This window comes from Heliconius melpomene, chromosome 18 (genome assembly GCF_056956725.1).
Source record: "Heliconius melpomene rosina isolate 202511_hmr_F chromosome 18, ASM5695672v1, whole genome shotgun sequence".
NCBI classification, from domain to species: domain Eukaryota; kingdom Metazoa; phylum Arthropoda; class Insecta; order Lepidoptera; family Nymphalidae; genus Heliconius; species Heliconius melpomene.
In genome coordinates, this window is record NC_140406.1 from 11,119,509 (window position 1) to 11,134,837 (window position 15,329).

The 15,329-nt window shown below is 33.6% G+C and overlaps 1 protein-coding gene across 1 annotated transcript in view; it reads left to right on the forward strand.

The window, feature by feature from the left end:
* LOC146529573 (uncharacterized) overlaps positions 1–15,329 on the forward strand; it is a 22,067-nt gene continuing 6,738 nt past the window's right edge. The window contains exons 1-19 of the mRNA XM_085202054.1: positions 1–123; positions 601–686; positions 2,217–2,399; positions 2,963–3,075; positions 3,318–3,454; positions 3,851–4,046; positions 4,283–4,378; positions 4,674–4,819; positions 5,330–5,456; positions 5,818–5,940; positions 6,426–6,542; positions 6,972–7,393; positions 7,556–7,779; positions 7,944–8,083; positions 8,492–8,584; positions 8,839–9,040; positions 9,342–9,456; positions 9,938–10,057; positions 15,130–15,236. Of these exons, the coding sequence (XP_085058180.1) occupies positions 23–123; positions 601–686; positions 2,217–2,399; positions 2,963–3,075; positions 3,318–3,454; positions 3,851–4,046; positions 4,283–4,378; positions 4,674–4,819; positions 5,330–5,456; positions 5,818–5,940; positions 6,426–6,542; positions 6,972–7,393; positions 7,556–7,779; positions 7,944–8,083; positions 8,492–8,584; positions 8,839–9,040; positions 9,342–9,456; positions 9,938–10,057; positions 15,130–15,236 (2,848 nt within the window). The 5' untranslated portion in view covers positions 1–22. The remainder of the gene's footprint in view (positions 124–600; positions 687–2,216; positions 2,400–2,962; positions 3,076–3,317; positions 3,455–3,850; positions 4,047–4,282; positions 4,379–4,673; positions 4,820–5,329; positions 5,457–5,817; positions 5,941–6,425; positions 6,543–6,971; positions 7,394–7,555; positions 7,780–7,943; positions 8,084–8,491; positions 8,585–8,838; positions 9,041–9,341; positions 9,457–9,937; positions 10,058–15,129; positions 15,237–15,329) is intronic.

Genomic DNA, 15,329 nt, shown 5'->3' on the forward strand with positions numbered 1-15,329 from the left:
AATTTGTCTATTCGCCATCAAAATGGCGTCATCGAAGGAAACCTATTGTTTGTGTGGCCAACCATATAATATTGGACAATTTATGATAGAATGTGACTGCTGTCGCGAGTGGTTCCATGGAAGGTAAAGTGGAAAAAAATATAATTTTGCAGTGAAAAGCGATTTGTGTGTGAAAAAAATAAAAAAGTGTTTGACAGCACTCGGCTGTTCGGCCATCATGTTGTGAATATATGTTTTCGAATAATTTTCTTAATTTTACATAATTTTACTCATTAATTTATAACTGATCAAAGTAATTTAAAGTGCTACTTGTTTAAAGTGATATATGTGTTGTTATTTTAGTGCAATAGTTTGTTTACACTTATGGTCACCATGGGACCAAGAAATGCGCGTTTCACATAATAGCGCTTTGTCCACTTTAAATCTATAAATAAATCAACTAATTCCTCTGTTGAATATTAAATTTAGTCCCCAGTACATTATTTAAAAATTACGTGATCGCAATGATTAATATTAGGTTAATCTTAATAGACTGCAAGTGAATATATATAAAAACAAACACGTGTTTTGTTTAAAAATATTATTGTATTTGGTTTACAGTTGTGTTGATGTGAAAATATATAATTCGGATGATATAGACAAATACCACTGTCCAAAATGTGCGCAGACTTACGGCCCTTCTGTATGTAAGTAATATTTTTATTATTGTTTATAAATATATGATCTATATTATGTAAATATATACTAACAAATATAAAAATAATATCATTTGGCTATAGCATTTAAAATGTTATATATGATTAAAAGCTATTGATAACTATGTTAAGAACTCTGTAGAAATATTGCCAAGTTATTTTTATAATAGTTTATTAGATAAAATATATTCACTGAGCAAGAAATTTGTTTGATGTGAAATTAGACATGCTTACAAGGTTTTTTACTCTAAATGTTGACCATTAAATGAGAAGATTTAGAAAATACACACATTAAACATGAAAAATAACATTTTTAGAAACAAAATTGTTTACTACTGACAATGTTATTGTATAAAAAGAAATAACTAATAAATATCAAATGAGGCCATCAAAGTGCTGTGTGCCAACGTCTGATTACGAATCTTACAGATGTAGACTTAAATCCACTCTGGGAAATGAATTATTTTCATTTCCTTGCTCTCTCAATACAAAAATAAACAAATTTCCGATTATGCAATTATCATAATTGCATTAGATTTTTCATATTTTCTAATTACATCACTGACTTACAATGTATATAAATTATTAAGTCAAAGGTCCAAATGTCATAAACTATACTAATAATAATATACAAAGAAAAATACATTTATTTATATATATGATTATTGCCTTACTATACTTTTTAGGGTTTGTACTTAAAGGGTAAAACTAGAATATAATAGTAAAACTCTGCTGTCTATGTCTATTTGTCTATCACCAGGCCATATCTATTCTGTTACTGTTATAACAACAAACATAAAATAAATATTTAACATACAACTAAGTAATTTTTTGACTTATTTTTATAGATGATAATAATATAGAAAACTTTATATGAGAGTCGGACTTGCACTGTATTCCATTTCATTGCTTTATTTTTGAGACATTGCATATTGAGTGGCAAAACACATCACTGTCAAGGAAATGAAATTTCATGAAGTATATATAGAAAAAATAATATTTCAATTACAGTCAGACTTGCTTTTGTACCACAATGGCCTCAAATTCAAAAATAAATAAATATAAATAAACAGTAAATTCTTTGTAAGCATTGTTGGCTTCTGCATCAAGTTTTAGCATTTCAAATAGGTACTACACAATTAAAAAATATCATTGGAAAAGTTTTTCAACAGTTGCACCATGAAGGTGACCTTGTTATGTCATCTAATAACTGATGAATTATGTTTTTGTTTGCATTTAGATTACATGAGATGTGTCTATTAAAATATCATCTTAATTACTTAATTAGTATTGATGCCATCCAAATACAATAGAACAGTGGTTGTTTGTATTAACGTTGGTGTTGAATTCATTCCATCACAAGGGATAATTCTCTCTATGTAAATAAATATTTGCACTCAGATATTGTTATCCCTTTTTTAATATTTTCATTCTCAATGGCAACTATAATATTTAAATTGATAAAAATGTTAAACAGTAACATTATAAAATAATGTAAAGTTTTACAATAATAATTTACAGTAAAAATCCCAACAAACAACCATCGTGCGGACAGATACGAGATAGGGGCGGAGACCCGTCCTTCGCAAGCAGGGACTCCGGCGTGGGTGCGGGCGCTTGCCGCCCGCCCCCTAAGACCTACTGTGGCAGCGCTACAGAGAATGAGACCACAGCATTTTACTGAAGAGTTTGTTAGGGACAATGGTAAGTGGGTGGAAGCTGAGACATTAGACACCTAAGACACTAGGGCCTCTATTTAATACAGAAGGAGATCCATTCCTCACTGGTGAGGAGTCGTTAAAACCCATTCTGGTGCTACACTTACTGAGGAGTTTGTCAGAGACATTGATAAGTGAGGGGAATCGGAGTCACTAGACGCTATGTATACACTGCAAGAAGTGAATATGAATAGCACTTGAATTTGTGCACATAACCATTTTTTAAAAATCAAACATTTAGTCTTATTTTTTAAATTTGGTTATGGTATTATTACTTGGTATGAATCTAAATTTTCTTTTATAAGGATTCTATTGTGAGATGCTTTGTAATGTCAATTTCATTATCATAGAAAAGACCAATAATTTAGCATAGGGCATTAAATAAATGTTAAACTATATATGTGATGGTTATGGATTCGGTGCCATGCAATGTTCGATGATTATTTTATAAATATAATTATATGTTTGTATTTGTTAGCATGCTAATAAAATTTTCAACATAGAAATTTTCGAAAATAATACTAATGTTTTTTTATTTATCCTTTGCAGGGTTCACTCGACCAGTGATTTTCAATACATTAGAAGGTTTGGACATGAAGGTTCCAGATTCCTCCACATTCAATGTCAGATCTGTTTTAAGATATTGTGGAGCACAATTAGAGGTACATAAGTTTCATTACAATTTTATCACGATTTTAAGTGAAACTCTTTAACTGGATGAATTGTGTATATTTTGTATAATAAAAAAAAATCAACTTCATGCTGTGTCCCGCATACAGCAAGGTACCTCCAGAATTCGGTGAAATGTGGCCAACGGAATGTTTTAGCGCTAGGTAGCAGGTTGTGTGCGGGATACAGCGTGAAGCTGGTGTATTTATAACAAGTGATCACATTTAATTCCCAGGTAGAAGTGATAGATGTACGTAAACAGTCAACGCTTAGAATGCCACTCGCTGACTTTGTGGAATATTTTGAGACGCCGCTCGAGCGTCGTGACGAGAAAGTACTCAATGTACTTAGCTTGGAATTTACTGATACTAAGTGAGTGTTTTGTATGTTGATTGTTATTTTTACAATTTATTGTTATTTTTTTATACTTAAGATAGAAAATAACCCATATACCCTGTATATATACGAGGAGTAGGCAGAGGAAATGTTAAAACACTTACATTGATTTGACTATGGTTATTGGTGGTATTTCCTATGGTTGTTCGGATGGATCCTTGTTCATGGAAAAATATTTATTGTATAATCGCTCTAATAAAATAAAGTGTGGCATCAAGCTCTGTCAATTACCACGCAATGTTAGGCGTAGATAGCGGAGTGTCTTAACACTTAGTTCACTCCGCCTACCTTGTTATATGCGGATACAGTGTGGGCTAAGACACTCGTCTATATCCGTTTTCGACAAAGCGACTATACCACATCCTCCGGCAGCATGTGCGCGCTGGTGGAGCCGCCGGGCGCGGCGCGGCGACTGGACTGGGCGCGCGCGGCGTGGCCTGCCGGCGGCGAGCCCGCGCGCCCTGCCGTGCAGCGCTACTGCCTCATGTCGGCCGCCGCCTCCTATACCGACTTCCACGTGGACTTCGGCGGCACCACTGTGTGGTACCATGTCATGTTTGGACGGAAGGTAAGGGTCAAAACAATATTTTTTTTGGTATTTTTTACTGTATTTTTTTTAAGTTTCGCGCGTATACAACTTTTACATCTGTTCAAAGGTAAAGTTTCCTCCCTCCCCCTACAAAATATCTGTTGATACGCTAATGCTGCCGCACGAGAATTGAACGTACAACACTAGTTACAGTCAGACTATCCTACGACGACATCAATATGTTTTTTAAGATTTTATTTTTTTGTTGTTTTCAGATATTCTATTTAATACCACCCACGGCAACAAACCTCGCGCTTTACCAACAATGGAGTGCAGCAAACAATCAAACTGAAAGATTTTTCGGAGATATGGTAAATATTTAAGTAGGACAGTATTAGTGATAAATCACTATTTACACTTTAGACTAAAACATTACGTTTTAACCTACGTGGCTTCGTCCACTCCAGGTTATAAAGCGTTTTTCTAATTACTTACCAGCTATTATTACATTGTCGTCGATCCATCTTGGTTTTGGCCGTCCTCTTATGTCGTTACGGAGGGGTTTAGCCACTCTGTTGTTTGTACTATCCCTATATACATATTGAATAATAGGGAAATACATAATAACATAATTGTTTTCCATATATACATATAATCCGTTTACAGGTAGAATGGTATGGTACAGCGGAGTTGGGACCCGGTGAAACCCTCTTCATACCAACGGGATGGATACATGCAGTGTATACTCCGTCGGATTCGTTGGTGTTTGGCGGGAATCTGTTGCATTCGTATGCAATTGAAATGCAGTTGCAGTGAGTTTTTTATCCTATTAATATTATAAATATAAAAGTTTGGGCATAGATGTGCGACTAAACACGACAGGTTTTGTGTTCACTTCCAACTCGAGGAAATGTAATATTTAATATTTGCATTGAGTCGCTCTGGAAACGAGACAAAGCGAGGCGTTGAGCGCAGCCACGCAACGCCTCCAGAATTCGGCGGGAAGTGGGGGACGGATATTTCTTAATAGTAACAGAATGTCTTAACAGGGAACCTGGGACCTAGGTTCCCTTTGTATACCCTGTTATGTGCGTGAAGGTAAAAACAAATAACTAACGAGTGTTCTCAGTGTTGTGTTGATATATACCGACGGCCCCTAAGTATAAAAGGACATGGAATAATTGAGAAGGATCATCTTGTCTTGCTCTGAAAATAAAAAATTAAATAGCATTTTAATTTTAAAATAAAATTGTCGATATTCGCTTATTTACAGACAATTTTTTGTTATTATTATGTCGCTACAAATATAATTTTGTTTACAGAATCTATGAAATAGAATCACGCGTGGAAACACCGATGATGTTCCGTTATCCGCTATTTGAGGCATTACATTGGTATGCAGCAGCTCAGTTACTCACTGTATTGAGAAGACACAATGAAGAGACTCAGGTGGATTTTATTGTGGTTTTTTTTAAAGTCTTTTTCACAACTCAAAAGTGCTTGCATAAGTGGTATATGTTTTAATACTAATATTATAAAGGTGAAGAGTTTCTTTGTTTGAACATACTAATTTCAAGAACTACTGGTCCGTGTTGTGCGGTTTGTGTTCTTTAGCCACTTATCGAGAATTGGGCTATAATCTATATGACATTACGTTAATAATTTCATTGTAACCCTCTGTACCTGTGATTTGTCATGTGTGATACACACAACTTTTTATTTTCGTTTAAACACGGCGGCGAAACCTTGGGCAACAGCTAGTAAAGTTTTTTTTAAATATTTTTTTTAACAATTATTATTTTTATTTCAGGATGAAGATTTTACAATAAGTGAAAATTGTGTCACTACACCACCAGCAGAATTGCCTCCGTTATTATTGAGAGGAATTAAAATATTAGCGAATGCCCTTAAAGAGTGGCATGCACTTAAAAGTGTTAGTATACATTTATTTTGTTATAAAATTCAATAGATTATAATATAAACTATAAAATATATATTTTACAATAGTATTTTTTGTAGCATTTGCAGCATTTTACAATTTATGAATTAATCTTTAATATATTTTTTTAGCGTCACGCAGTATCCCGTATGTAGCAAGATAGGCATAGGGAACATGGAAACCTAATGCTAAGACACTGTTCTCATTAAGACACTTCCGTTCCCCACTTTCCGTCGATTTCTGGAGGCAATACGTGTTGAGGAGTACCGGAACTCAATGCCGCACTTTATCTCGGTACCAGAATGAGGAAATGAAAATATTAAACTTTTTATTTCCTTGAGCGGGAATTGAATCCACAATCTATCGTGGTTTATTTGCTACAATACAATATAATTATTTGTCAATCTTTCTGTCTTTTTTGTTTCATACTCTTTAAAGATATTATAAATGCAAAATATCAAAAAAAATTTTTTTTTTAGACGGACACCTCTAAAAGGGACAATGTACCAAAATGTCTAAATTCTGGTCAACTGGTACGAGAATTGTGTAAAGAATTGCGTACTTTAGAAAAACGTGGCTCTAATAGTAAAGATAAGGTAAGCGTGTATTTTGTTATCAATATTGAATTTCGTAGGTGCTTATAATTTATTAGGGTTTAGGGGTGTCTTCTGGCAGGGTGTTGAAACCATGCTAGGTGTCTTGCAATGGATATTTCTAATATAATTCCCAAGAAAGTTTAAAAAATTAAGCGTTATAATTTCACAAAACTTAGTTACCATTTTAAACACCTTATTTATCTAAACAGCCAAAAGTAATTACTATCCAAATTTGATATTCCCTGATTGTACTTAGCGGTGGTGGGTGTATGCACTGATGATACTTTCATGTTTTTTAAAAAAGTCTGGCTGCATCTGGCTCTCCTTTTATAAGTATTTTTATTGATTAATGATGCAAAAATATTATTGTAGTATTCCCAGATTACTTTGTGCCTAATAAAAATTTTGACAATGTCTTACTTTCTTTAGGATTTCAAAGCAAAGAATCCATCACCAACGAAAGCTCAAAGCAAAAAGCAAGCAACACCAAAAAAATCAGTTAAACTAACTCTTCCAAAACCGATAATGCACATGACGCCGAACGGCGAATTTACAGAGGAGAAAATATACGCTGATAAATATTACGTAGATAATAAAGAAGTTATATATCCAGAACGGTTTGTCCAAGAGGTCAAGTTCGTCACTAACGATGAGAAGTACGTCACTACTGACGAAAAATTTGTCACTAGTGATGTGAAGTTTGTTAACGGAGTTCCTGAGAAATATGCGTTAGAGACGAAAGAGATAGTGGGTGACAAGTATTCGTATCAATATGATGACGTCACATATCAGGATGGCAACGGTTTTGTTGATAGACAGGACAAGAAGACGGGACTAAAGATTAAATTGAGGTTGGTAGTTTTTGTTTTTGTGTGTTTATGGCTCTTTTTTTTATTTTTCCTTTATTTGGTGTGAGGAACTTAGTGTTGTTGTATAATGGAAAGCTGTTACCATTCATTAAAAAATAGTAGTTATAATTCGTTTTTTAAGTTTTTCTGTTGTATTCTTTACAGTAATTCTCCATCATCGTCCCGTGAAGAGCCACCACCTTACAGTCTTCCGGAACATTCTATACTTAAATCACATTTAATAAGAGCTGATCGTCTCAAACCAGTGCAGCAGTGGACCATATCTAAGAAGGACATTGGAGATTATCATGAAGAGCAAATATTGTTCACTAATGATAATTTACAAGGAAATATTAGGTTGGAAGGGCAGGATGTTAATTATGGAGCAGGTTAGTTTATTTAGTGAATGAGTTAGTGAGTGAGCAAGTGAAAGAATGATCAGAGAGACTGGTCGTTCTGTTTATTAATTCTCTCGTAGTATTCACTTGTAGGAGTATTTGAATGTTAATTTAAAAATGAAAAATATTTATTATTTTGAAATTTCGAACTATAGGCATGTATTCAGCGCAGGACATGCAGACGGAATATCAATATGTGGAAGGGAAGACATATAATCAGTTCTATCAACAGCCGGAGCTGGGTTACGATTATGCACGCTATCCCGATACTGTACACGCGCAGATTACTACTAATGTATGTATAATAATTATTTTTTTGTATAACTTGTAACATCATTATTTTGGTAAAAAAATTTTTTGGTAATTTACATTAACATTATTTTGGTAACATCAATTGGTAACAAATTAGAACAATATAATAGTTAGAGGCCATCGTCACGCAGTGGGACATCGTCTGACTTTAAACACAGTGGTTATGCGTTCGATTCCTACTTGAGGTAATGATTTTTTTCATTTCCTCCCTCTGGTAATAAGACAAAGCACAATTCTATCACTCAACACGCACTGTCTCGAAAATTTAGCAGTCCCTCTGCCTGCCACTGCTCTGCTCTGCAATTATGCTACAAAAAACGACTAACCTGAGATTTTATATTCATTTTATTTTTTTAGCTACATAACTTAAGATATATATTTTTTTTCATAGCAAACAGTCAACTACAGTGGTACTACATACACACATACACAACTGCCTTCGTATGATGCAGCAGTAGCGCACCAGTATCAAACTACTAATTATGTAAGTAAAATATTTAGAAATATATGTTTTATAAGGTTACAAAAACTTCGACGTAGCTCGATATAAAAGGCGCAGGTGCGATTTCCTCTATATACATATATTTTTATTATCTTAATGCATAAAATAGTGTCTGCACATAATATGACACTTATACATATAGTTTCTAAGAATTTATGTGCAATATAGTATTATTATTAATCGAACTATCTTTCTATTATCTATATTTCTATTTATCTTTTATTATTATTCACCAGGTAGAAGAAAAAACACCTCAGGCCCCTCAATCTACCCCCTCTGAGGCGCCCCCAGTGCGGCGATCAGAGCGACCAGTACGACGGCGCGTGTCCAGTACATACGAGTATGAAGACGCAGATCTATATATAGATGAAGCCCCGCCCCCAACAAGGCGAAGGGCCCCCCGGAATAAACAGGCGAGGCATGGGGGACAGAGGACTGGTGTGTAAACTTTGATTTTGCGTAACCAGCACATACTAGTACGAAGACGCAGCTCTATATGTAAACGAGGTCTCGCCCCCGGCAAGACGGTGGGCCTCTCGGAATAAACTCACGAGGGATAAGGGACACATAGGGCTCCGTTATTATTAGTTGATTAGTGTCTAGTACATACGAGTAAAACACAGCTTGCAAAGCAGACAGAATCCCCGATCTTTAACATAAACTTAGCCTGTTGCACTACTATTAACTCACCCAATCAAAAATCCTAATACACTTGAAAATAAATATATTTTTTTGACAGGTAACACAAGTTCAACGACATACAGACCGCCTCGAGCTCCGGCCAACGGTATAGAGTCTCTTATACAGGCGTCGGTGCTAGCTGATGAAACGGAACCGCCCGTTGATAATGATACGTATGTGTTTTTGTGTAATACTTTTTTGAAAGTAAACATATATTTTAAGGAAATATACAAACATTGCGAGATTTATATATTTTTACATGTTTCTAGAAAAGTATATTATTTCCTGAGTTTATAAAGTTTAAAAATGTTTTTGAGTGTTTTGATAGTTTAGCTGAAGAGTGGTGTATCATGTCATGATTGCTTTTTTTTTGACGTGCCCACTGCATATGTGAATCCAATGTCGTAGTAAACACAAATAAAATACATATACGTTGGAAAAATTATAGGACAACGCATGAAACTAACGCAATGTCCGAGTGTAAACGTGAACGTGTTTTTTATAATTTCCTCGTTCCGTCGCTCAACAAGTAATGTCGAAAATCAAGCGGTGTGAGGGAAACGGAATATTTTAACACTAGGTTCTTTCCGCCTTCCCTGCTATATGCGTAAAGCAGAAAAAAATTAAAATAACAATTTAATTTTTCCATTCCAGTGAAGACGCAGCAGTAGCCGGCATGCTAAGCATAAGCGAGAGATACGAAGCGCCTTCTAGAACTTTCGGTATTGCAGTGGAAACCCCACAACCAACTACTGATACGTCGAGGGTTGAAAGGTTATTATTATTTTTAATTTTTTGTAAGAGAATTAAGGTGTATTGTCTATATAACGTGAATTAACGATAAACTCTTTAAAGCGTCGAATTTACTCGATTTTGCGTGTTTTCCTTTTTGCCTTGCCACTTTGCCTTGTCACCAGAACTAGAAAATGAAAACATTAAATATTTTAGAACTCGAAAAATGGGGAGCGGATTTAAAGGTCTTAACACTAGGTTCCTTCTGCCTACCCTGCTGTATGCGGGATACAGCGTGAAGCTGATTGATTTATTTATTCTCCAAAGATAAAAGTTTCCTTCGACTAATTTCTCACTAATAATATAAATAAATAATGACATGACAGACAAGCAAGTACAGTCGTTCTTTGTTCGTTCCGCTTTTAAAAATTAAATTTCGTAATTTAAAGTGACTAAAAACAAGTGAAATAGTGATTTAAATTATATTTATAAGCAACTTACGTGGTTGCAATTTTCATTTTAAAAAGTTGTAGTTGATTAAGTGTTTAAAATCTGGTCTAAAGTTTTCTAGTGCAAGAGGTCGACGGGCAAATACCCGCATTTTTTATTTATAAAATGAACAGTCGATAGAAAAAAGTATTGCCTTAGAATATAAATACCAAATTTGCACTAAACGCTAGCCGCTTCGATAGCCCAGTATATAGAGGTGCAGATTTAAGTAGAAGCCAACGTGTGAGCAGAGTTCAAGACCAAAGCACAAAATATTTTTAAAAAAAAAATATTTTTTAAAAAAAGTATTTTCATAAAATTATTTATAATGTCAAGCACGTGTAACATTTGTAAATTGAATGTACTGGTTACGCAAAAAAGAATAAATTGTGCAAAATGTCAAACCAAATACCACTTTGAATGTGTTGTTCGATCGGGGACTAAATCCAATATCGTACGAGGACTGTGGCTTTGTGCGGCCTGTAAGAATAAGTCTCCACCTACTTTAGTGGAAAGTGGAATTGGAAGTGCTCACAAAACTACCGAAGAGACAGTCGCCTCTGATGATAAGTGGCTATCGGCAATTAGAAACGAAGTGCAGAAAGTTATTACCCAAACTGTAAGTACAGAACTCATAAAAATTCGGGAAGAATTGTGTGGATTGCAAGATATACATTCATCCATAGAGTATTTGTCAAATATTTTCGACACGGTGAAACAGGAGTTGGAAGAAGCAAAAAAAGAAATTTTATTATTGAAGAAAGATAATAGCGAATTAAGAGACATAGTAAATAGTCACGCAAATGCAATTAGTATTATTGATAAGGAAGCCAGAGCAAATAATATTGAAGTGCATTGCGTACCCGAACATAAAGGTGAAAACTTACTTAAAACAGTGGAACAAATTGGAAGGGTTATAAGTATTCCTATCACTGAGGGAAGTGTAGTTAAATGTACCCGGGTGGCTAAATTTAATAAGGCGTCCTTGCGTCCAAGATCGGTTGTGGTTAAATTTAGTTCATCGTTACTAAGAGACAAATTTTTGGCAGGAGTAATTAATTTTAACAAAGCTAATAAAGAGGATAAGTTAAGTACAGCGCATCTTGGGTTATCTGGAGAAAAGAAACCAGTTTTTATTACAGAGCACTTGTCGTCTACAGCTAAGGATATCTACGCTGCAGCTCGTATTTTTGCCAAAGAAAAAAATTATCGTTTTGTTTGGTCGCGTAACGGCAATATATTTTTACGAAAATCGATTTCTAGTGACAAATTATTAGTGAAATCTAAGGACCACTTAGTTACTTTAGCATAAGGATTGTTTCAAGTATTGCTTCTTGATTGTAAAAAAAAAAAAGATGAGTTATCACTTTAATATATTTTATCAAAACGTTAGAGGTATGAGAACAAAAACAAATGAAATATATCTTTCTGTCCTTAATTCAAATTACGATATAATAATTTTTACAGAAACTTGGCTTAATTGTGGTGTACTGAATAATGAGTTAATAGATGATAGATACTATGTGTTTCGTAGGGACCGTGAATCCGGTCAATCGTGTAAATTGGATGGAGGAGGAGTTTTAATAGCAGTGTTAAAAAAGTTTAAATGTTATAGGATCAGCTCGTGGGAAACCAACTGCGAAGATATCTGGGTCAATATAATTTTAAATTCAAAATCTATTTATATATGTGCTGTATATATTCCCTCTCCACTCAATATTTCCACTCTTGAACAATTTACACAGAATGTTGAACAAATAATAGTTAACGAACAATCACATGCTGTTGTTGTTGGCGATTTTAATATCTCGTCATTGAAATGGAGTTCTGCTGATCACACTTGTATATTAACTCCAAGCAATAGCAGTAAGGCAGTATCCATCATCAGTGATTTCATGGCATTAACAAATCTATTTCAATTTAATTGCGTCAGTAATGTATATGGTAAAACATTAGATCTTGTGTTTGGTACAATCAATAATATAAAGGTAAAGAAAAGTAATTTCTCTGTATGCTCTGTGGATAATTTTCATCCGCCTTTAGATATCAACCTTAGAACAGACTACGATGATTCATTATTAGCTACAAATTCTATAATAAAGCACGATTTTAGAAATGCGGACTATGGACAAATAAACAAATTTCTTCGAGATATAGATTGGGAATCTTTATTTAGTAAATGTGACAATATTAATGAAATGACTGATATCTTTTACATACAAATACGAAAAATTATAGATAAATGCATTAAGAAAAAAGTAGTTAAGCAAAATTCACCTTATCCAGCATGGTACTCAAATAAATTAAAAAGACGGCTTGCGGAGAAAAATAAATATAGGATACAGTTTAAAAAATACGGTAATCCGTTGGACGAAATTGAATTCAAAATATTGAGAGAGAGGTGTGAAATTCTTATTAACTTAGAATATAAAAATTACATTACTAACGTTGAAAATAATATTAAAATTAATCCAAAATTCTTCTACTCTTATATTAAGATGAAGCGTTCTAACAAATGCAACTTCCCTGCTTTAATGACTTTGAACGGCGTTTCGTCAACCAATGGATCTGATATTTGCAATCAATTTGCAACGCACTTCTCAAGTGTGTATACTTCACAAAATTTGACAACACTTCATCCATATAAAGCTACATTGTTAAATTGCACTTCAGAGTTGTCAAAAATAAACATCCAAGAGAAGGATATTGTCGATAAATTAAAATGTATTGATACAAATAAGGGCACTGGACCGGACAATATACCTCCCTTTTTTGTTAAACAGTGTGCTGTCCATCTAGCTAAGCCTCTATTCTTATTATTTAATAAATCTTTATGTGTAGGTGAATTCCCGTGTTCATGGAAAGTTGCAAAAGTTGTCCCCGTCTTTAAGGCCGGTGATAGAAAAGATATTTCAAATTATAGACCAATTTCCATATTGTCAGTTTTTTCTAAAATATTCGAGTCATTAATTTGCCCAGTGCTCACGTGGCATATGAAATCAGAAATTATAGAAAATCAACATGGTTTTATCACAAAACGATCCACTCTGTCGAATTTGGCAATAGTTGTTGATGATTTAGCTATGGCGTTGGATAATTCTGAACAGGTAGATTGCGTTTATACAGACTTCGCCAAAGCATTCGACGTCGTCGATCATAGTATTTTATTAAATAAACTTAGTGTGTATGGTATCAATGGCAATCTAATTAAATGGCTTAGGTCTTACTTGTTGAATCGTAAAATGAATGTAGTCTTAGGGGGATATCTGTCGCAAACGTTTATTGCGACCTCTGGTGTCCCTCAAGGTTCCATTCTTGGCCCCACATTGTTTGGGTTTTTTATAAACGATATACACGACTGTTTTAGGCATAGTAGATTTCAATTATATGCTGACGATCTTAAAATATACAGCAAAATTATTAACATAGCCGACTCGATTAAATTACAACAAGATTTGGATAGACTTTCATTGTGGTGTGATAATAATAACTTAAAAATGAATCATTTCAAATGTCACATTTTAACATTTAGCCGTAAAGTTAAAAATATTAACTTTAACTATTCTATAAATGGAAATATTTTAGGAAGAGTCAACCAAATTAGCGATCTTGGGATCATATTAGACAATAAGTTAAGTTTTATTCCACATTTAGACGACATAATAAAAAAGGCACTAAAATTGCTAGGTTTCATTTTGCGAGCCTCAAAAGAATTTAAAAGATCTAGTACCAAAATAACATTATTTAACTCTATAATACGTAGTAAGCTTGAATATTGTTCTATTGCATGGAATCCTCATTACAAGTCACATGAAAACAGATTAGAAAGAGTACAGAAGAGATTTTTACGTCAATTGGCTTACAAAGATAACTTGCTGAAACAAACTAAAAGCTATTCCGATCACTTAAGATTTTATAATGCCCTTTCTTTATCTAATCGTAGAGATTTACTTGATCTTTGCTTCTTACATAAGATTATAAATGGGGGTATAGATAGTCCAAATTTGTTACACAGAATAAGTTTAGCAGTACCAAGGCACAATTCTAGAAGCCACAATAAAAATAAGCACACTTTTAAAGTGCGTTTCTGTAGGAGTAACATAGGCAAAGCAGCTCCATTAAATAGAAGTCTAATATTATATAACAGCATATTCAAAAAAGCAGCTTTAGATATATTTAAACAATCTATATCATCTTTCAAACTACAAACAAAAAAAAATATGTTTTCTCTTAAAAAATAATTATCAATTAACTTGAAATTATTAGTTATGTTTTTTAATAGGTAAAATCTTTGTTAAATTTTTGTGTTCTGTTTCTTATATAGTACTTATAAGTTTTTTATTTTTATTATACTTTATATAAATTATTATATTTTATATATATATATATATTTTGAAGTGTAAGTAATGTTAGTGTAGAATGATTTGTATTGTGTTTGTTTTCTGTTGTTTTTCTTTTTTATTTCATGCATGTCAAGTTAGCCTGTAAGTGGGGTATACAATTAATGTAGTACTCGCGTAAGATTGTTTTTGTTTTTAGTGTTTGTATTATTATTGTATACAACGTTGGCTTCCTATTAAATAAAATAAAATAAAATAAAATAAAATAAATAAAATATTACACAGTGAAACGAGTACAAGTAAATCACGGCCTCGCAAAGCTGCAGGCAGCGCTGATGAAGACTATGACGAGGAGGACGTTATAAAGGAGGTGCATCGAGACGAGGAATATGGTTAGTAAGGAGGTTACGAAGGAAAATATTAGTAAATAATAATTAATTCCCTCGAGTGGAGATCGAATCCACAACCCGCGTTACAGTCACACC